Source organism: Erithacus rubecula (genome assembly GCF_903797595.1).
Source record: "Erithacus rubecula genome assembly, chromosome: 5".
NCBI classification, from domain to species: Eukaryota; Metazoa; Chordata; class Aves; order Passeriformes; family Muscicapidae; genus Erithacus; species Erithacus rubecula.
In genome coordinates this window covers 49675279-49698915 of record NC_136687.1, presented here as the reverse complement: position 1 = coordinate 49698915, position 23637 = coordinate 49675279, and the positions used below count along the sequence as shown (strand labels likewise).

The following is a 23637-nucleotide window of genomic DNA, read 5'->3' as shown; positions in this document are numbered from 1 at the left end:
ATCTGTAGGTTCCCGGCTCCTCCCTCCTGCCCTGTTTGAAAACTGGGGTGGTGTTTGCTTCCTTCCAGTTCACAAGCACCTTGTGGATTGCCACAACCTTTCAAAGATGATCATGAGTGAACTCATTCTGGTGTGTGCCAGCTCTCTCACCACTCACAGATGTTCCCTGTTAGGGCCTATGGACTTATGGATATCAAATCTGTCTAGCTATTCTCTACCCAATCATCCTTGACAAAGGGAGTGTCTTCCTTAAAGCATTTCTTCTGGGTCAGAGATTGCTGAGGGATGGTCTTGACACTGAAGACAGATGCAAAGGCAGCCTTTACTATCTATGTTTGCTCTGTGTCCAGAAGCATCAGTCATTCTCACACTGGACATTGGATCTCACCTTAGTATTTATGAAGTATTTACCTGTAATTGTTCCTGATTGATGGCTCAAACACATTTACCTTTGCTGTGTAAAATACTACGGCCATTTCTTGAAAATGGATTAGAAATTGAAAAATTGTGTTGGTATCTTAATGAGAATTATATGAACTATCTGTTAATTCATCTTTGCAAATCATAAAGACTAACTTACATTTTAAAAGCTTTTATTTTGTCATGGAGCATTTGCACATTAAACTAAAGGATTGTAGAAGGTAGAATGAGGCAAGATGTTTGACACAGTTGGGGAATATTTATTAATGGGAAGTTACAGTGGATAAATTTTACTGAGTTCAAGCTGACAGGATAAAACACATTACATGGACTTTCCTTTGGAAATTTTTAAGTTGTCTTTCTTTTCTACTTTTTTTTATGTTATGTATATTGTCTGATGCTATGAAAAATGTGCCAACCAATTCCCACTTTCTTCCAAATGAAAAGTATGTCAAAAATTAGCTGTGGGCATCAGAAATGGGGAAAACAGAGAGCAAATTACATGTACATTTTCCATGGGCTGTGTTACCAGAGAAGTCTTTGTGTTTGTAAGTTGTGAGTACTATGGAATGGGTTTTAGTTTGGAGGGTCTTTTCTCAGTGGCTTTGTCAGAGCTTGTTACATTACATGCTAAACTTCTTAAGTAATAATTCTGATAAATAAAGAAATAGTTCTAAGTGGTGCTGGATGCTTGATATTGACACTCAGTGGCAATTCTATGAATATGGACAGGAACAGTTTTTAAGAAAACTGCCTTGACAGATTATTTAAAAGTCCATTTTATTTAAAACCTTATTTGCATTAAAAATAGAAACAAAACCACCCCAAATTTTGAAACACAAGGATGAAAAGGAGCAACTTGTAGGTTCTCTGTATTTTGTTGTACAGGAAATGCAGCATAGGTGGGAAATGATACAAATCATACATAAGCCCTACAATGTTACATTATTTGTAGTATGTCTGTTTATTACAGTGGAATAGATATCAAGGTTTTTTCAAACATTTTCAAACACAGATTGATACCAGTTTGGGCTCACTAGTGCTATATAGTCACACTATAAAAAGCAAAGCATGCTGTTTTTGTTTTGTGTGGTGTATTAATGCCAGATTTTGTTTACTGTGGCTTTGGATCAAAAATATGAAGGTCTCAGCTTCTGATATTTCCTTGAGTTTTATGGTAGCTTTAAATATCCAGCAAAGAGAAACTGTCATGATCCAGTTTTCCTTCTCTGTTACATAATTATCACCAATAAAAAAGTGTTTTACTGTTACCTCTTGACTATTTTATACAGTAGATCAGGCTGAGTTAAGAGGTGTAATTTATTTCAAGTCTTTTAACTGTGCTGTGTTTTCATTGCTGACTATTTGCCAAAAAATCTCCCATGGAAATTCTTTTATCTGGTAACTGTAAAGTACAGTGAGTTAGCAGTTACTTATTTCCCTTTCTCCTAAAACAATCATGTTGATGGTAAACCCTGGCCTGGTGGGAAGTCATCAGGCTGTGGTATATGCTATGGCATAGGAAACTCTGGCAGGGTGTTGCAAGATAATTTTGTATTTTAATAAAAGTCTGTTTGGAGGGAAAGCACACTATGTAGATTAGTGCAGGGTTGTGGTTTAGTCTTGTGATTTTAAATTTCCATCCTAACTATTTTATCAAGTTGACTGATTTTCTTCTTAGGTTTGCATTTAGGTTTGTTTTCAATTGCTGTTTAGACACTTTTGTATGAATATCCTTCATTTCCAGTCCAAAGGAGCAGTTGAAAAAGTTATTCCATGACATGTGGAGCTTCTTAGGTGCTTGCCTTCTCTGAAGCAGTAAGCCTTGCTCCCAGTCAGAGGGTGCTGGTTATTAGACTGAAGAATGAATGGATGGTATTGAACCAATCTGAGGCTTCAAATACCCTGTGTAGAAAGAGGAGTGAGCACAAATATCTGATACTTTATTTTTTTGTCTTTAGCATCTGTTTGGGGAAGGAGCAAGTCTGGCTTTTACTTCTTACAAACCTCTGCAGGGTCATGAGAGATTTGCTTTCTTCACTGCATTGGCAGCACATAAACCTCACAACTGTGGCACAGAAATCAATCTGTTAAGATAACTACTGCTAATTCTTCATCCTCCTGGAACAGGATGGCTTAAAATTCAAACCACAGAATAGACAGAAACAGAATAAAGAGCTTTTCACCTCCTGCCCTACCAGACTTGTTGAATCGGAGCAGTGCCCAAAAGTCATCACCATCTGATGGCTGTGGGCCCGTGTGAAATGAGTTACTGGGCTTTATCCAGATCCTAGTGGAGAAATTTCTGTCCAAATCACATAACTATGGCTACAACTGGCAGAGGCTGAAGTACTTATTGGCAGCCATGGCAGAGAGTTTGAGGACTGCATGTACACTGAGAGAGTGGCTCTTTAGAGCAGATTTTTTCTGCACCTACATGAGCCAATGCAAAGCTTAAAAAGGTGATTTTCCTTTATGTGCAAGGTACTGCTGCAGACCTGTCAAACCAACAAACAAAACATTGTTTAAAACCAAGTTAAACATCCTCATAGTTACTTCATTGTCATTGTTAACTGGGGATCTATGATTGCTTCTCACACTTAAAAAAGTTACAGCAGAACTCCCTGAAAAGCCATGAAAATATTTGCCATATGATGAAGTATTTTGCTGCAGATCTTAGTACTGTTTGATGGAAGACTATATCCAAGAAGGATTATTTGTTGACAGTGGAGGTTAGTAGGGGTTTAAATTAGACATAAACATTATTCTTCATGACTGTGAGAATGACTTTAATTTTACAGCACTTTATTTTCATTGTTTTTCTCCTGGAATCAGGATCTTTGTAGATGCTCCTTTCTGTAAAGGACAACAAAGCATGGAGGAGAAGAGACATGAAAAAAAGAATGCAGTAGCATTCTGCACACAGTTCCCATTCTCAGGTAGAGATTCATAGCAGAGGGCATCACATGCTCCACGATTATCTGCTGGGTGAGACACCTGAATTTCAGAGGCAAAAGTTCTGCCCATCATGTTACCTAGCAGCCAGAAACGAAGGCATGAAAGGAGCAAGAGAATAGAGTGAGAAGTTTTACATTTTAGAGGACAGAAAAGAGCTTGACTGAAAGTGTCTCATTCCTGCCTATTTTAGTTTTATTTCGTTTAATATATTTGACACTGAACTACAATGATTTTGCATTAGTTTTGACCCTGGGCATTAGGTGGAAGCAAAATACTTGGCTGCATTTGTAATTCCACCTCTCAGAAGGTGTAAATTTGAATGCCAGCCTGTCAGTCCTAAATTTTCCCAAAACCAAGCTGCATCTCTAAATAGCTACCTGCAGTGCTTTGATGGTACTTCTGATTTTTTTATTCCAATTCAGTAACTGCTGACCATCTTATTATATCTGAGAGCACAAGCAGGTCTAGGGGGCATAAGCTGTTGTTTATGTCAAGTCTTTGCAGTAGCTGTTCATGATCACATTGCTGATGAGTGATGGTCACAGATTGTGTTGGGATACAACTGTCTTACATGCTTGTTGGAAAAATAAATGATCTATGGGTTGTATATATTATTAGGATGGTATTTAGCTGCCTAAATTTAACATATTCAGACATCATCAAATGTGTTATTAAACCTTTACCCCCTTTTTTGTGCTAGGTGTAAGAAGCTTTTGTCTTTACACTCCTTGTGGGGGAAAGATCCCTCTAAAACTGCAGGTAGCTTGTAGAAAGAGCTGTGGAAATGATGTACAGAGCAAACTATTACACTCAAGCTAGAAGTTCATTTGGTTGCCTCATAAGCTTGAAGTGTGAAAATCCTTGACAGGAATACTTGGAGTTGAACATTCCCCATTCAGTGGTGATAAGGTAATGCTGACAAAAATTGCTGATTGCAAGACATTTTAGGGAATCCCTCATCCTGTGACCCAGGGAGCAAATATCTGTTGATATTGTTATACACAGGCTGCCTAATTGTGTTAGGAGAAACAAACAACTGTGCATTTTCCCCCTTAATTTAAGCATCTACTTCATGTTAAGGTACAGCTGCAGGCACATAACACATATATGCATGCACTCAGGCATTTTGTTTTGATTTTGCCAAATGTTAGTGAAAACAGTGTGGGACTGACAGCCAGTTGTGAATCCAGTTTATATCTTAATGCTGGGCACAAGGTTACAAACCCATGGTTTGTGTATGTTTTGTGACTGGTTTTCTGGTTTGACTTTAGGAACAGGTGAGCTAATCAAGAAGCCAGTTGGCTTCAGTGGGGTGCAGAGGTCCTGAGCAAAGGTCAAGCTGTGTGAGTTTTGTGTTTCATGGGAGTATTTGTCTGGCATGGTGAATGATTCCTTTTCATGTGTATCACCCTAATATTATTAATAAACCTCTTGTGCAAGAATGTGCAAGGAGTGGAAGGGCTGTGATGTTAAGGAGACTAGCACTTCTCTAAATGCAGTGTTCTTGTGCAAAGCCCCGCTTCTCCTAGAACTAACAAGTCACAGTTTTTTCTGACTTTACTGGGGATAAGCTTACATTGTCTCATGTTACACTGCAGAAAACTAAAGCCTGTCTTCCAGTTGTTGTTCCCAGTGCCTATCCATGCCTGTCCTGTGCTGCCAGAGCCAGCACAGGCGAGGAGGGATATGCAGCATGATGTGCCCTGGCTGGTCCCATGCTCCCAGAAACCTAGACTGGGCTTTTTCAGCCCTCCTAAGGGCAAGGACTGGTAGAACCATGCTTCCTCCAGCCTTCTACTGCTTCAGAGTCCTTCAGCCTCACTATCACCTCAGCTGTTGATTGCAATCCAAGCCCTGAAGTTTAGCTACTTGTCTGCATTCCCTCTGCCTGTCTGCCCACCCTATCTCTCCATAGGGAGCTAAAATATATATGGTTTTTTATTGTCAGCTCCACAATAAAACAGTCGTAATGATGGAGATTTGGGAAAATGTTAGAGTAAAGGGCAGTCAAAATAATTATAATACCAATTGTTTATAAAGACAACAGTAAATCAAGACGGTTGGAGACAGCTGCTTGTAAATGACCCTTTGGTAAGTTTTCTTACAGGGAACCAAAAGGAGAGTGAGGAATTGCCAGTTGAAGCTTTTCATGCTAATCTCATTTTTGTCTTTGAGGCTTAAAACTTTCACAAGGGCTGAAAGCTGATATTTATGAGAAGAGGTGGGAGAAGGAGGTTGCTTAAACAGCTCCTAGCCTATCACCATCTCCAGCTGTACTCCACCAGTTCCATGGAGATTCAGTAGTCTGATATTTTTAGAAATAATCACCTCCATATATTTCAGCATTGTTCATCTGAAACCACATTCTTCTCTTTTACTTTGTTTATAGACTTTCCTTTTACAGAAAAGAGCTCTTTCCCTTGTTTTCCAAGCAATGCCTTTGCAATTCAGTGACAGAATATGCTGGTGAACTTGAAAGAACATCACTTTCTGTTAAGTCTTTGTTGAATTGTATGCCCATGTTCTGTTTTGCCTGGAGTACCATAAATCCCACTGATTTTTATGGGGTTCACTGAATGTAGATCTGTGTTGAGTGCTGTAGAGGTAAAGAAAGCTCAGAGGTATAACCAAGGATTTGACCTGTGTAATGCAATAGAAGAAAAGCTGTACTGTGCAATATATAATAATAAAAGCACAGTATATCTCTTGGCAGTGGCAGGACTTGAACATCAGTGCCTTTGATCTAATACCACGAAGGTCCAATAAACCTCAACCATGGCGACCATTTCAAACTACAGAACACTCTGTAGTCAACACTCATCTCAAACAACTTTCTTAAATTTTGATGGGTAGAAGTAGTTAAAAACCTGCATTTTGAGTCTTGCAATACAAGACTCAAAATTTCTTTTTCTTCCTCTCTTACAGCCAGTTTTCTAGACAACATGCCCTTGCGAAGTTCTGGCAAGCTGAGCATGGAGACCAGAAAAGATGGTGAGAGTACAGCCCCTGCTCCTCCCCAGAAGAAGCTGTCCTGCCAGTGCCACCACCACTGCCCTGAGGACTCAGTCAACAGCACCTGCAGGTTTGTGGGACAGATACCTGTGATGATACATGGGAAAAGATACTTGTGGTAGCTCAGCACTCCCAAGTTGCAGGTTTTTTTAAGCAGTAATATGTAAATTACTTGTTTTTCACTGTGTCTAAAAATGAGAAGAGATTTTTACCTAGATATTAGCTGCATGGTTGTTTTGTTTTGTTAGGACATACACATATTTGTCATTTTAGATAATAATAATATTTTAATGCATTGCATTAAAATATTCTGGAGGTTGGCATTTGTTTTTAGAAGTGCATACAATTAATGAGAGGAGACCTAATGGAGATATATTGAAATGTCAATAAATGCTTATGGATTTATAATCCCTCTCAATAGAATACTATTTATAAGAACCCTGGTCTTTGTTTGTATCTGTGGCAGCTGTATCTGTAGATCCTTAAGGCTTTGGATTTGCTAAAAGGAGAGCTATCTTTAGGTGAAGCATTGAGTATTTTTGTCTACTAGCTGTAGCCTTCTGTTTAATTTTGGACTTAAAGTAGTACAGATTTCTCACTGGGTTGGATTCTGCTTTCTCAGGACCTTTTGGCTCCCTGGGGTAGAGGCAGGTCCAGATGTGCACGAGCTCCTCAGCACTGGTCTGTGCTGCACTGGCTGAAGCAAGAGAGGGGACTGAGAGCACCTGTGGGGGGACCAAGCTGCTGTTCCCCTCCCCAAAGCAGCTCTTGGGGTGCTGTTGAGTGAAGATTGAGTGAAGGCTGAATGAACCTCTGTCTTGGCTTGAGGTGCAGGTACAGTTTGCTTTAGCTGCAGCAAATTTGGAGTGGGCTCTTCATGTTCCATATGAGGAATTGGAACTTCTGTGCTTGGCTAGGGCAGGGGTGCTACTGGAGATAGCAGCTATCAGCCAGTAGTCTGGGGGAGCTCTGGGAGTCAGAGAAGCATCAAAGCAGGGCACAGATGTAAACCCAGCTGGAGATGCAGTGCTCTTTGAGGTGAGATTGTCTCATATGGTGTCAGCTCTTCAAGGCAGACTATTTAGAAGATAAACAGGTTGCTGAAGTACTGAGTGTTTTGTTGGGATTTTTGAGTGTGGTTTTGCAGCCCACCTTAATTCTTCTCAGCCTGCAGTTTCCTACTAAAACGTATAAAAATTTTGGTGACAGCTGTAAATACAATTTCCCCTTTCTAACCTCTTCCTACAAGCCCATGCTCCAGCCAGGAGTTGGACCTAACTACTCTCACATGACAGTCCATTTAAAAAGCTATAAAACCCCACTCTGATATCAATTTGCAGATCCCCTGCAGCGTGAATCAGCTGTTTCCTGTTCCTGCCCAGCCAGAGCCACAGCTTTCATATGTGCTGTCTCACACATGCAGCAACAGGGAATTTGCAGATGGCTTTTAAATCCATGAAATAGGAAGCACAAAGGGATCAGTGCTAAGGAACTGGCTGTACAAGGTTTATCCCCCAGCTGGGTAGGCCTGCTGTTGCATGTTGCTTTGTAGGCATCACTGACATGAAGTAGTTTGCATGGAACTATGAGTAAATATCCTGTTAGAATGGATTTCTGCATTTTCCTTCACTGCAGTACTTTAAAGAAACTCTCTTCAGAGTCTCCTATATGGTGTCAAATGTCAAACTTTTTTCAGGTGTTAATGCCCAAGGATAGGCAGTTAAGTGGTAATAAAACACAAAATTTTAACCCCTTTTGTCTTCATAATCCTTCAAGACTTCAGGCTTGAATGTTCTGCTTTGCTGCCAGAATTATTTTTCCAATTCAGACATCAAAATGATAATTGAATCTGGAATTTATCCATCAAATATTAATCACTTCTCTGTCCAGTCAGGAGTTTCCTGGAACAGTCAGGAGACTTGCTCTAGATCAGCTCCTCTCTCCTGTCCTGTGCTGTCACCTGCCCACTTGCCCAGGGAGCAACAGTGTAAGTGAAGAACTGCTGAGGAGTTTGGAGTAACAGAAAACAAATAAATTTAAATGCCCTGCCTTCATGGATTGTCAGCAATAATGCTGTTCATGATAGTGATCAGTGTTGTGGCTCCCACTGCCTTGGTGTGAGAGCTGCAGTGAGGTGTGAAGCACTCAACACCCCACGTTTTCCCTGCATCTGTCTAACTGTTAGTGTAATAATTCATTTTTAAATTTCCTGCTACACAGCTGGAATTGTGGATTACAGACAAAAGAAGATCCTGAGCCTGCTCTTGGGAAAGAATGGTTATTAGGTGTCTGGTTAGCTGGTTATCATGTATCTGGTTAGTTGGCTGGATAGAGACCAAGTTTCAAAAGATTTGAGCACAACCTACCAGGTTAGCAGGGATTATTAGTTTCACCTGAGTTTTGGGATGATCCTACTAATCAGGCAGTAACTTTTGTATTTTATTCTGTGTGAATGACTCTTGGCACAATTTTAAAGCACTCAGGGAATCACTGAGTGTCACTATAAAGGAAGCTTCCTCATTTTGAAATTCTAGAAATATAGATTGCAGTGTTTGTCTGAAGAATAAATTTACTGCTTCAGATTAAAAAGTTATTTCATTAACTATCTGCTTGCCTCAGATATAGCCACTAAAGGCATTTAGCATTTTGTGTTTTTAAGAAGAATTTAAAAATCAAACATCTTGTCAGCTCTATCAATCTGTTAAGCTTTGGGCTGTGCTTGGACCTTCAGAGTTTGGATCTGCCATCCCAAGAGGAAGAGCCAGTGTGTTCTGGGGCACCCAAGGGCCTGGCAAAGCTCTGACACCCAGGAAATTTGCTGAGTACATCCACAGCCAGGGCTTGGCCTCTGGAGAACACCAGTGTCCTTACCAGGGATCTTACTAAAGCAGTGAGGCATTTTATGAGCCCAGGAGCAAAAACCTCTGAAAGTTCAATGCAAAAGCATTTCCAGCTGTGTTTAAATTAAAACTCTCAGAATAGAATAGCTAGCCCTATTGCAATCACCATTAAAATTTTCTCTTAGAAAGCAGCTTGTCATCTTACATGAAGATTTTTATCTGCTACCACAGATAGTCAGCTTTAAAGTACATATCTGGCCATAGTACCAGGAGTCTGAATGTTTGTATAAAAATGAGGACATCTGGTGGCCATTTAAAATCCTCTCCATAATTGTATTTGTAGAAATTTAAAAGCCAATATTCTTTAACCATATGTACATCAAATCCTCCATCAGCCTGCTGTGTTCCTATACAGAATTTCCTTTTCTTTGTACTTCTGCAGTTTAAGTCCAACAGTACTTCAGAGAGCTAAGGATAACACTGCTGCTAAAAAGGCAGAATGATTTTCTATATAATCAGAAAAGCTGCAGCTCTAGTTAGACTGTGCTTTAAAAATGGAGCAGTCCATGAGCACAGTGAAGTTTTGGAGATTAGGGTGAGCTCATCAAGGGAGGGTTAATGCCAAGATTAATGCCAAGATTGGCAAAAGGGGGCCAAAGCAAGGGCTGAGGCTGATATCCTCACTCACCCCATTTCCCCAGGGATATGTGAACACAAAAGGCAGAGACAGCTCCTGCAATAGCCCTTCCCCTGGCTGGAGACTGGCACTCCTGTGCCACTGCTCAGGGGCTCTACAGGGGGAAAGAGGGGTGCTGCACTCAAGGACCTGATGGTTAAAGCATTTGGAGAAGGCTCACAATCCTCTGCTTGTAAATGGTGTGCCACACTGCTGGATGTCACAACTCTATTCTTCTTTCTGAACATCTGTGGGATTCATAAAAGGCTTTCAGTAAAGATGGTCGAAGCTGCTTGAAACACAACCAGGACCTTGTTTTATTGTTCCATTTCAAGTTTTCTGTGTTCACAGTGGATGCACAGACAGTTGTGTCTAATCATAATTAATTGCATATTTTAAAGCGCGGTGTTAGGTCTAATTGGCTCTGACTGTAATGGGATTGCAGCAGAGGCAGAGGCTAATTAGGTGCCTTGTCACACTCTGTTTTCATGCACAAATAAATGCTGACAGTTTTAAAGATTGGGCTGATAAAGTTTAAGTTCCTGCGTGTTGCCTACTAGATTGTTTTTCTGCCCAACTGTGTCTTTGGTTATCTAAAGCATTAAAATAATTGATTTGCTTTTTCAATGTTACCAAAGGTGATAACTCACTTGAATGATGTTATTTTCATTCTCCTGTTCTCCAGATAATATGATTGAATTTTATTTGTCATTTGGTATGCAGAAAAGACTTTGACAGTGGCCAAAGTACTGAGTTCAATCCACTCTTGTTTTAATCAACTTGAATTTTTAGGGAAAAGCTGAATGTTGTCTGATAAAGGAGCTGTGGTGAGATCTTAAATGTCAGCCTTTCAATTTTTTAATGTTTATTTTTAAATTTTCTCCTTTATACAGAATATTTTTTGTTCATTTTAAAAAGAGTGCAGAGATTTGTCATGTTTTGGATGGAAGTGAAAAGATGCTTGTGCTCTTTCTGGTATCAAAATGAGGAATATAAAGAGGAGTGAAAAAAAAGATAATACTACTTGTATGGACTCATTTTAAATCAAATTAAATATAAGGGGTCTTTTCATCAGATTATGAAAGTTACCAATCTCTTTGTGATAGGCATTGAATGAGGGAAAGATGTTGCTTTTATGTGTTGCCATCCCTGGCTGTGTCACACACTCCCAGAGCTGGACAGGAAATCTCCAGCAGGCAGGTTTTGGTAGCTGAGGAATCAAAACTTCTGTGAGAAATGGCTGCTGGCCAGTGGGGACATCTGTGTGAGCAGATGCAAAGCTGTTGGCCTTGGTTCCTCCCTTGTGACATTTAGGAAAGGTCTGAGTTAAGATCCCAGCTTTCTTTGTGGTCATCTGTAATTGTAGCAGCACCTTCTATATCAGCATCTGTCAGTGTTTCACTGTTAACTCCCTTTATTTTCCTGGCATTTGACTTGGCTGCAAGAATTCACTTTTGGCAAATGTGACAAATCTGTGCTTATTAGTGATTGCATCCAAAGTGAATTTAATCACTCCCCAGCACCATACTCTAATAAGATGGTGCTTCAGTGGAGGAGGTTACTGGATGTGTACCCAAATGTATCCAGTACCAGCACATTGAATTCCTTCTTTACACACCATTTGCAGAATCAAATTATACAAAATTAGAGTTCACATTGCAGATTTTAAAAAAAATGGCAGGTCTATACTACAGATTTTTTTTTTCTGGGAAGTGGAGAAAAGGTTTTTCATACTGCTTTGAAGTATCAGTGAAGTACAGATGTTTCTCTTTCTGTAGTAACCAAAATGAATATGAAATTTGAGACTGTGCACACATCTCTGATTTGTTTCTCACTGTCTCTATTAGCAGAAGCAGTTTCATTTCTGCCCTAATCAGGGGTGAGGTGGGGTAATCAATAAAGCAGCAGGGTCTGCCCTGCTCTTTTCTTGCATTGTGTGGTCAATCTGTGAGCCAGGAGAACAGGTCAGGGCCCAAAGGAGGGAAGCAGGTAGGAGATCCTTCTTTCCCCTCAAAAGAGTCACTTCTCCCTCTCACCCAAGCACCTCGGAAATTCTCAAAAAGATCATGAGTTCTTACCTTGCATGAAAACTTTTTGTTACTTGGATTTTTCTTAGAGCTAGAGACAAGCAGTACCAGTGTTTATTCTGCTCAGCAATGCTATTTTTTTCCTTCATTATTCTAAGGTCTGTAAAGAACATGAGTTATTCTTATTTGTGAAGCTTTATAGCTTCTTTGTTTTGCTCTACCCAAACTAATTTTTTCTTTTTAAATTTAGAGTAAAATTTTTAGAGAGACTGAAGTGCATGAGCAGCCTGAATTTAATTTTCAGAAGTGAGCTAAGAATCAGAGTCCCATACACAAATCAGAGAAATAGAATTAAAACTGCTGACTTTCTGTTTCTTTTTCTCCCTTTTGCAAACAATTTGATTTTTTTCTTCCCCTGCTTTTCTTTGATAAACCAAGAGTTTTGGGTTTTTTGCCATGGCCTGTTAGCTGTTGAGTCCATTTTTGTGTTTCACTCTATCAGTTTATTGTTTTGTTGCTCTGTCCCCTGGGTTAAACTTACTCATTACTTTGAATCAAAGGCACCATGCAAACAAATAAAATCTAATAAAATATAATATTCTACTCTAATGGATTCCTTAGTCTCTCTTGGCAATCCTATTGTTCCTATCTTTTCAGCTCAAGCAATGACATCAAGGTGGCTGCTGCCCAGAAGGGTTACTGTCTTCTTTGCCTCACTGTGTGTGCAATGTCACAGAAGGGTAGAAATCCTCACTGGCTTCTCCAATCAAGTAATTTGTAACATGCAGCTGGTTACTTTTCAGATCCAGGAGTCAGGAAACCTGTGATAGATTATTATTCGCAGTAATAAGCTTACTGTGGCTGGGCCCTGCCCCACTAATATAAAAATATGCCACAGAAAATGTTTGACATGATCCTATGCAGCATCTCTTGGTCGTGTAGCTAATACTTACAAATTGTGTTTGTCTCTTAAATGTGTAACTGTGGCTCTTGTTTCCTACATCTTCATTGCCTTTGCTGCTGATGCTCTTTAGACTCTCGTTTCGTTCAAGGAGCAAATCATCTAGAATTTTGCTGTATTTAAGTTTTCTAATCTTTTTTTCTTTTTACTTCCTTTTTTTAACTGAGTTTGTTTCTTCTCTTTTGAAAAATACTCATTGCACATAATAGCCAATGTTATTTTCCTGAGCAAATAACATAATATTTTATTTTCCTGTGACTTAAATGTCTTATAATAAAGAGTTTTTTCTTCATTTTTGGATCTTCTTCTTGCAAATCAGTCAGGTTTTGTTTCTTACACGTTATATATCCCCCTCAGAGTGCTGAGAACTTAATGTACAACAGTCTCAATAAAATGCAGCCACCCTTTCCATGCCCTCCACTCCCTCTTTCCATAGCATTCAGGCATCTGACCTCCATCAGGGAAGGACATTTATCACCAGCACCATCTAGCCATCTGTTAGTGTACTTGCCCTCCCTGGTGCACGTTCCTGTAAACAGAAGCATTATGGATCACTTCAGGCTTGTAACCCAAGTAAACATCTATGAAGGGTGATAACTCGAGGACTCATACACAGGAGTGTTGCAGTTCATAATATGATTGAAACAGGGATCACAAATCACTGTTGATAATATTTTATATTTAGTATTTGAAAAGTGTTTCTTTCTTCAGGTCTCTACCGTGGTGCAAATATTGGTACCTCGTTCCTGCACTCAGAGCAGACCCTGTGCAGCTCTGAAGCTTGCATTGGACAGGTTTCCAAGGTCCTAACACACCCTGATGACCACAGGCAGAGAGCTGGGGTGTTTGTTGGTGTTTGGGGTGTTTGTTAGGGGGGTGTAGGCTGTGATGTGGTGCACAGGTAAGTGCTCAGCTCCAGGGCAGAGCCTCCTTTGTGTGTCAGGAGCTGCTCTGCAGCAGTCCCCATGTGTCCATTTGTCAATGGCTGGTTTGCCTGGCAGGGAACTAAGTTTAAGACAATATTCAATAGCACATTCACTTCAGTGCCTTTTCCTGATTCCTTCTTTCCAATCCACAGCACTGATGGCTACTGCTTCACCATCATAGAAGAAGATGAGTCTGGTGGACATTTGGTCACCAAGGGATGTCTTGGGTTGGAGGGCTCAGACTTCCAGTGTCGGGTGAGGAAGCATTTTCTGCCAGAGTGTCACTTGAATTTTTGATAGTTTTCCATTAAAGTGCAATCAGCAGACATTGCTGTGTCCATGTTTTTCACTTCTGTTCATTTGGCAGATAGTCAATCTGCATTGATTACTGAGGGGAGAGCATTTGTATCCCCAGAAGATGATACTATAGCTCCTGCTAATAACAACAACTCATGTTTTTGGTTTTGGCACTGCTGCTACTAACATCCCACTCAGAGGAAGTTTGGATTTAGAGAATTATGATCTTAACTCCTCAAATCTCCATTCTAGCTAAAATTAGTTAGGATATTATTTGATAGACTGCAACAACATCTATGTCTTACATGCAGTTGCACTTTGGTTTGGGAATTTTGGTGCCAGATATTCCCTTCAAGTACAGTGGTCACCTGATGGAAAACAAGGAATGGAAGGGGTGTGGAAAATAGAGCAAGGTGGTTCTGAGGTGGTTGCCTTTCCTCATGCTAACCTTAAATGGTTTTAGATGAGTACAGGAATGATCTAATCATGGTTGCTAATGGAAGGTATTTTATCCAGCTTCCCATGAGACCAGAAGCTGCAGTGAAATTAGACCACACAGCAATTCCTGTATTATCCTGGCTAGCCTGTTTTGGATACTCATATTAACTCATTTTTGGTCTAACTGATGGATGTATGTGACTTTCACGCTTCTGACTTGCACCATTAGAGAAAGTCAGTCCCTTCTGCAGAATTAAGGCACCAACAGGAGTAAGTTAGGAGTGAATTAATGTCTTAATTACCTGGATGAAATATTGCTGGATATGCTGGTTGGCAGAAATCCTAGAAATCCTCCACACATCCTAGAAATCTGTAGCAGATTGCAGTCCAGCTAGCAACCACATCTTTCAGGTGCCAGAATGACTGTGTACATTTGCAGCACGGGTAATGACTTGCTGTCTATCTGAATTGCTTGTTGCAGGACACTCCCATTCCACACCAAAGAAGATCCATTGAATGTTGCACAGGCCAAGATTACTGTAACAGACACCTCCATCCTACACTGCCACCACTGAAGAATCGAGGTAAGGGGGAGAAAATCCAGTCCTAAGCTGATCTTTTCCTGCTGTTGGTCCTTGTGCCTTAGGGGAAAACTGAGCACAGACTGGAACACCCTATCCAAAAGCATGAGATTAGAGAGATAAATGGCATTAAACAGTATCTCTCCATTCCTGTAGGTTGTGTGTGGAGTGGTGCTGATGCTGTTTTTTCTGCTGCACACATGCAGGAAACACATTGGAGATGCATTAGAGTTGCATGATGCTGGTCTAGCACAGACCTGCTGAGCTGCCATAGATCATCTCACAGACCTAGGCTGGTCATGGCAGAGGATGGCTCTTGCTGTGTGTTTTTTGTTGGCCTGATAACAAAACAGAATTCTCTCTCCAACCCCTGTAACATGCATTACTGTGGTTCATGACTCCACACAAATTGGTCGGTTCAAATTGACACAAATCTTTAATTACTTCTTGTTTGTAAGACCTGATCATCCTGCACTAGGACAATAATGACTCACTAAAGTATATTCTATGTAAAAAAATGTAGCTGAAAATAGAATGTCGGGTAAGAACTCACACATTTAAAACAATTATTTAAGAGCAAATGGACATTATTAACTTAGTAGATACTGAGGCAAGGTTTAACTATTTTTTGTTTGCTTAAAATATCACTTTCTGAAAGCTGGTAGAGCTATTTTTTCTGGGTGTTTAGAGTACGTTTTATAGAAGTGTTTTCTTAAGTAAGTGTAAATTCATCCCTAATAAACCCTTGGCAGTGGCAGGAATTGTGGTAGTCAGCATGAGTCAGTTTGGAGTTGCAGAAGAATTTATAATCGTGGTGCTCTGTGCTGAAGATCCAGATCTGTGTACAGATGCACTCTTAATTTCACCGAGAGCAGATCCTTACAGGAATGCATGCTCTGAGAAAGCCTTCACTGATGTCAGCTGTTCCCTTCAGGCCTGTGAAATCCTGCACAGATGGGCTGCAGTCAGGCCTTTGGAGAGCAGTATGTAAATACTTCATGGTTTACTAGCGAGGCATTAAGGCAGCGAAACCTCATAAAATTCTGACTTCCAGCAGAAGAGTTATGTACTACTTGGTTGGTTTATTTAATTTTAAAAAGTTCTTTGGACTGAGAGAGAAGCTCCAAAAAGCAGTCAATATTTGTTCACACTTACTTAGTCTTTCATTAAATATCAGTTTGGAAAACACTGCCATGATTTCTTCTTGCTACTGGATGAGTTTATTCTGCATTAGGACTACTTAAAAATACTGAATCAGTGCCTAATGCTAGACATCCATCTTATTAGGATTTTAGTTATTTTGGCAATGATATCTGCTACTTATACAGAAAGTAATGAACCAAGCTTTTGGAAGTGGCAGAAGTTGTTTGGATCAATGCTGGGTGTGTTTTGTATGTATATAGGGTAAATAAAGTATTACTTGGGAACATGGTTCCTGACCCATAGAACAGCTGAGAGAATATTTTTTAAAAGAAAAATTTCAGAGAGTTGAAACGGGGTTCTGTGTCTTCTGTGTTGCAAAATTGACTATTTTAGCATAACAGACAAAAGGTGAAGAAGTCACTCAGCATACTCAGAAGATTTTTTTTTTTTTTTTTTTTTAAAAAAAAAAAACAAACCTCTCCCACTACCAGCATTCTGACAGCGTTTTGTAGAAATGCATTTCAGGAACTGCTTTAATAAATTTGGATGAACAGGGCTGAAGTCATAACCTTTACTAATGCCTTAAGTTAATGTGTCATTCTTGGTGCCAAGCCTGTTTAAATTTTTTGCTACTGTATCCTAGTGTAAAAAAAAATAAAAAAAAAAAAACATAGTTTGAACCACAGACACTCACTGAAAATAGGTACAAATACTGTCTACAAGTACATGCTTCTGCTAGTGTCCAGTACTGTGTCTGTGATCATTGTTTCTACTGGAAGCATTTAGGTTAGGCTGTGATTGTCTGAGAAATGTTAGAATTGTATATCAAATTTAACATAAACTGTAAGTACAGAGGCAGAGTAACCTTCTGGCCTTCAGGGTTCCATGAAAGATACATGTTCTCCTCAGCATCTAAAGAACAGAAATTTGGCTTCTGGTAAAATCACATCTGAGGTGATACCTCATGGGAAACAAAGTCTAGTGAGAGCATGCAGCTGCAGGTGAAAGATTGTTGAACTGAAAATTGACCTATGCACCAAGACAGCAGTATAAAGACAAGTGACTTGTGTCCTCTAAGTGCTTTTCCAGGCCTTGGTGCAAGACAAGATTTATGCCATGCCCTATCCTTCTCCTCTTCCCCTTGGAAAGAAAGAAGGACCACATACATGAAAGTGAGAGCTAGAAAAATTAACACTAGTAAAAGTAAGACTTGTTAAGTAAGATGGAAGAAACAGCAGCTAAGCCTAAGTTTTGAGCTCATCTTGGTACAGAGCTAGCAGGATAAAATATCCCAGAGAAACCATTAAATCCTTGTGCCAGCCATACATCTGTCTTATTAAGGAAATGAAAATCATAATTGGGTCTGATATAACACCTCTGCTTTAAACAATAAAAGATATTCCTGGAAATCCCAGCGAAAGCACGGGCTGAGACCAGTCAGAAGGAGAAATATGTCTTTACTGATTTAGAGCCTATATAAGCAGAAGTGGTGGTGCCACCGTGTCTGGCTCCCTGCCTGTATAGCCAGTGATGAATGGGCAAGGGAATGATTGGAGGAGTGATGGGGTTTGATGTGTGCACACAGTCTCCACGCCTCAGATTTCACTGCCCTTCTTACTTGGATAACTGTAACATGCTGAACTGGAGGGACCTGGGGTGGGAGGAGAACCTCCTCTCCCTTTGATATGCTGACTTCTGAACCTTCTGGGTGGCATTTTCAATGCACTCCTCAGCATGGTCCCTCTGATGACAGTCAGGGAAATGAGTGGTGGAGGAGGGGGAAATTGCAGAAGAAAACAGAGGGGCAGCTTGGTCTCACCGAGCTCCCTGCTGACACCAGCCTGCATCACTGTTTTCCTACAGCATGGAGCTGTTCATGTGCTGTTTGCTGGGCTTCACTGTCACCATCCAGCCTGGCTCAGTGCAGCAGAACAAACAGACACTGCTGGTGTAAGGATGGGGCTTGCATTTATTTGATCTTGTGCTGTCTGCACGCACACCAGCAGGTTCATGAAATCCTCAAGATAGCAAGCAAATGAAATGCTGTCAAAATGCTTTAAAAACACAAAAAGTGTTTGAAAGGTGGGACAATAGCTCACTTAGCACCAGTATTGCCTCTCAAATAGCCAAATTAATAGAAGGGCATATGGGACTTTCTCTCCCCTCCTGTGAGAGTCAGTTGCATGCCTGTGCTGTGCACAGTGAGCCACTGCCAAAGCTGTGCCACTGTCAAGAGGGTCAGCTCTGCATCTGGTCAAATTCTTGTCAGCTGCTTCCAGCAAGGAGATCAGAGTATGTTCCTTTGTGTCTTCCATGCTGTCCTTATACTTGCTTCACATAATTGCATTTGGGTACCCAAAGAAATTTGCAGTGTTGGAGCCTGAAGTTCATCTGAGAGCTACACAGCACCTCCAAAATGCCTTCTGGCCTCTGGGGAAAACCAGACTTTACTTTTTGAAAGGCAGAAGTCCTTTAGACACATGGAGCATAAGTTTTGATTACAAACCCTAAAAATTACGGGACTTTGATTCAAGATTTCAGCATGTTTATCAACCCTCTCCAAATGTACATACTTGTACGTGCACAGATAGTGTGAGCGACTTCATGGGCAGTATTGTGTCTGCAAAAATGCACAGATTTCCATGTCTTTAACATCCAGCAGACACAAGTATAAGATCTGAATTGTTCCCTCTGCATTTGCCATGAGCTTTCCTTACTGCTAAGCACAGAAGCCCGTGGTGTTGTGCTCTGTGAAGTGGGAACACCCTTGCTGTAGATGGTTGTCCGGGTTTCTCCCAGAAAACTCTTGATGGTCTCTGTGCTCTGCTTATTCATCTGATGGGCTGTGACATCTGAAACTGTTAAACCACACGTTTTGGAGGGAGGTGGTGGCTGCTTACAAAGCACAAACCAGAGCCCTCAGCCCTTCAGGAGAGCTCTGGATTCCCTGGCGGGCTCTCGCTTTCGACCCACAGCCCACTTGGAGTGGCAGCCCAGGGATAAATCTGCTGTGGCAGGCAGAAGGATGGGCTCGAGTGTTTTCCTGATAGAAATCGTGTCAGTGTCCCCTTTCAAAGGCATCAGCCATGTCCTGAATGTTTACATTGTTAGTGCTCCCGGAGCAGGTAATGGCAGGTTAAAACATGACCAGTGTGATCAGGAGGTGTGTTGGTAGGTAATCTCTGTTTGTAGTGGAAAGGGGAAGGAAAGAAATTGTATGGGAGCAAAAAAAAAAAAAAAAAAAATTAAAAAGGAGAACCTGGATCTTTAAAATGAAAGAGTCTGGGAGTAAACTAAGAGTCCCTCAGGAATTTCCTGGTCTCATTACCCTTGTAAATCTGAAACATAATAACATCGTTTCAGGACCAGTCAATAAGGATAGATTTCTTGCATTCTCTGATATGTCAGACATTGGAGAGAAGGATGCAAGACAGCAAGGCTGGAAGAGCATCAGGAAACATGGCCCTGCATTGTCCTATTATTGGAAGGGTGGATTGTGTATGTACAGGCTGAAATACTATAATTTTGAGAGTTTGGGTGGGAGGGAAGGTTAAAAAAGAATAGAGCTGGATGTCTTTGTTTTTCAGCAGAGAAGCATGCATACAGGTCAGACTCGCTTGCCTGAGCTGAGAATACAAATTTGGAGATTAATGTTACACTTTAAAGGAGAATATGAGTCTCCTATACAAAGGTTAACTGAAACATTTTAATAGTATTTATGCAACATCATTTTCTACAAGTTACTTGACACGTTTTATGTTCAAAGTGTTGTGCAGAGAAGCTGCTGGAAGGATAGTTTTGCTCACCTGCATAGGAGAGACTTTCTGGCACATAGGGCTGCTATGTGCAAATGGAGAAGAAAATTCTTGCTCAGATGTTTTAAATAGGATCTAAGAGACAAATTTTTCTGTAATGATGGAAATAATGCACTTTCAAGGCCTCCCATGGCCTGCCTTGTTGGAGGTTAAATGGATAAATGCAGTTTGGTGGGGGATATTATTATTATTAACTACTCAGTAGGATGCTGCTTAATCTGAGTGTTTTTAAAAGGCAGTGTTTTTTGTATGTCCTGGCTGATCAGGTTAGGATGCAGAGCTACAGGTACTGATTGATTTTTCATTCAGAGACAAACAGGGAATTGCAAATCAAGGCAATGTTTTGCCCGAGTGAAAACAGAAAAAAATAGGCTTTTGGAAGTGTCAGTTCTCTCCTGGTCAGTGAGGGTCAAAGAGGAAGCCCACAAAATGCCTGGGGAATCCAGGAGTATCCTGTACATGAATCACAAGAAAAGAGTGGAAATGATGTTGTGCTCAATGCACTGCTGACATTGACTTTGTACCATCTCCCTTTTTAAACTTTCCACCTTTCTCATTTTTTCACCCCAGACTTTGCTGAAGGAAACATTCACCACAACGCCCTGCTGATCTCGGTGACTGTTTGCAGCATCCTTTTGGTGCTTATCATCATATTCTGCTACTTCAGGTAAATAAGAAATATTTTAGCAGCTTGTTAATGTTCCTCCCAACATTTATCTTTTTATAGGTTTAGGAATTTAAAAAATAGAATTGGACCTGAAAGAAAATAAAGGAGAAATTGTAATTTTATCATGTGAAAAAAAAAAAGTGTATTTTATTTATGTTGTTCACAGATGTACCTGTGTGGTGTATTTCATACAGAATGTTTCACTTAACATCTTGAAAAAACATTCAGGTAGAAGCACAGGTTATTCTTTACTGAGAAGGCCAAAGGACAAATTTTATAGGGAAATTTTTATAAGGGAAATATATCTAAGACTTCTAAGTTTGTTTGTGTGATGAAGAGCTGATCATAAAAAAAAGAAGACAGAATGTCATTAAATGTGTCTAGAATGTTACCATAATCTATATACATTGCATTTTAATAATTTGGCACATTCTTTACATATTCCCTGATTTCATGACCTTACCTCCTCTGTCTCCTAGAAATGCACTGCAGACAGTAAAATAAAGTTACTTACTTGGTCAGTGTTTTAGACATATTTAAGTTTCTGAAAGGAAAACATTAGGTTGCTTTGCAAATTTGCCCCAGACTGCATGGCCTTTGAGTGTTATACTTAAATTTCGATGCTGGCAACAGTTGCTAAAAATAAAATAAAATAAAAATTTTGGCCAGCGAGTCCAGCACATTCCTCAGGGAAGCAGAGAGAGCTGTTAGTCTATAAATGAAGGCAATGGAAGGACATGTGCATTATTCATTGCACACGTGTTTGTTGTGTTCAGAACTCATTTTGTGTCCGTGTAAAACGCCAGATACAAACGCCAGGAGACGAGGCCCCACTACAGCATCGGGCTGGAGCAGGATGAGACCTACATTCCCCCCGGAGAGTCCCTGAAGGATTTGATCGAGCAGTCCCAGAGCTCAGGGAGCGGCTCCGGGCTCCCTCTCCTGGTAAGGAAGCAATGCTATCTGAATGCACGTTTCAAAGGCAAATCCTGCAGAGGGAGAAGAGGCACACAAAATACATTTACACCTCTTCACTTGTTGTTTTAGGTTTGTTTGAGTTTTTTTTTTCTCTACCAAAAATGACAAGAATTTAAACTGGAGAGCAGCTGCCTTAGAATCAGGGGACTTTTTTTTTTCATGTGAACTAATCCAGGAAAGTTTAGGGTTATATTTCTACCTCAGTTCATTTCTTATTTTAGATACCATGGGGTAAGTGCAGGCTGAGAGCTCATGGAAGTACATCAGGATTTACTCCAGTACCTGGCCCACTGATACTGTTTTCTTCCTTTGTATGTGCAACACACAATAGGGTTTCAAATGCTGACACGTCACCTTTTTCTAGAGGGAACTGTGACTTGTCAAGCTTGGAACCTTTTTATTTGTAGGCTTCACTTTGCATTCAGAAGTCAAGGGGGATTTTTTTTTTTTTTCCTTGTAGCATGGCAATCTCAAAGGTTAAAGTCACAGGGATGGAGTCTGCAATTATTTCTGAACAGACTCCAGGGTTACTAAGCCTGCTGAAAGGGCAGAATATTCTGTGGCAATAAAGTTCTGTTCAGCAGGGGGTTTTGTTTCTGGGGATCATCACTGGTAGAAAAGAATTGATAAAAAAGCTAGGTTGCTTATTTAAAATAAGTGCCCCTGAGAAATTGAAATAAATTTAATTTTTCAGGGTGCATACACCCCTCCTTTCTTCTAAGCCTATTAGTTTGTAGTGATGTTTTTACTGTAGGTGTCATCCAGTTTCCAAGTACTGTGTGCTTTCTGTCTGGGTTTTGCCCACACATATTTTTTAGACACCCTAAAGAAGACATTAAATGGAAAGTTTTATATTTCCTTGAAAATTGAGCAACAGGTTGAGTTTGTTCTTGGCTTTGAGAAAGCTCTGTCCTGTCCCATACCAATAATCCTTCTAGCACCCATGGAAAGGGAGAGGTCTCGTGAGCAGTTAGTTCCTAACAACATGCACAGTGCATGGCTCAGTCCTTCATCCCAGAAAAGCTGGAGCAGTGCTGATTATGACTGCTTGTTCTTGATGCCTTCTTCTGTCCCAGTGAGCAGTTTGAAGGAGGGATCTGTGGTCTCAGTGGTGTCCCCAGGTCTGCTCTTGTAGTGGATGGGGAAACCAACTCCTGCTGTGTGGCTGCTGTGCCACTGCTGCTCCATGAGGCAGAAACCATCCAATCTGCCAGTCCACTTCTCTCAAGCTTGGAGACTTTGCAGACACTGGAGCAAATGCTTTTCCTCCAGGAACTCTTTGCCCCCATCTCCCCTTGATTACAATAATCACATACAGTTGTTTCTGTAAGTAATGATTTTGGGTGGAAGAGAAGAAAGTGGATCTTGCACTTGGCAGTAGATGTTTGGTGCATTTCCCAGACAGCTACAACTAGTGTGAGTTCACCAGAAATGCAGAGTGATACCCCTGGGCCCATGCCTGAAACGAGTGTATAGAGAGTGCCTGGCAATAATGCTCTGGTCTTTATGGTGCAGGAGTTTGTTTTTAACCTTGTTCCTTATGCATGGACTGAAACATCCAGGGTTATAAATTTGGGAAAGTAAGATGCAAATTTAATGTAAAATGTCACCTTATGTAACCAGTAATGTTTTTCTTCTGTGTAGAACATTTATTCTAATGGGTACAAATATTATACCCCAAACAAGTATTAGCTAATAATTTGTCAGTATGATGACATGCAGCGAGTTCTTTCTCCTGACCTGTCTGTACCTCTGTCAGAAGAGTTTGCTGTAGGTCAAATGCTGCAGAATGCTCTGTCTGAAGAGATTGCTGAACTACAATTTGGTCTCCATATGCTTGGTCTCACCATTTTTTTTAATAATTTCCCTTCCAATGAACTTTGCTTTTCAAGGGACTG

General features: G+C 40.4%; 1 protein-coding gene across 10 annotated transcripts in view; it reads left to right on the top strand.

Annotated features, from left to right (window-relative positions):
* BMPR1B (bone morphogenetic protein receptor type 1B) overlaps positions 1 to 23637 on the top strand; it is a 221689-nt gene that overhangs the window by 189505 nt on the left and 8547 nt on the right. For all 10 annotated transcript variants that reach the window (XM_079307115.1, XM_079307111.1, XM_079307117.1 and 7 more), the window contains 5 exons: positions 6304 to 6460; positions 13973 to 14075; positions 15037 to 15139; positions 20665 to 20761; positions 21568 to 21706. In XM_079307115.1, coding sequence (XP_079163241.1) covers positions 6321 to 6460; positions 13973 to 14075; positions 15037 to 15139; positions 20665 to 20761; positions 21568 to 21706 — 582 coding nt within the window. In that variant the 5' untranslated portion in view covers positions 6304 to 6320. The remainder of the gene's footprint in view (positions 1 to 6303; positions 6461 to 13972; positions 14076 to 15036; positions 15140 to 20664; positions 20762 to 21567; positions 21707 to 23637) is intronic.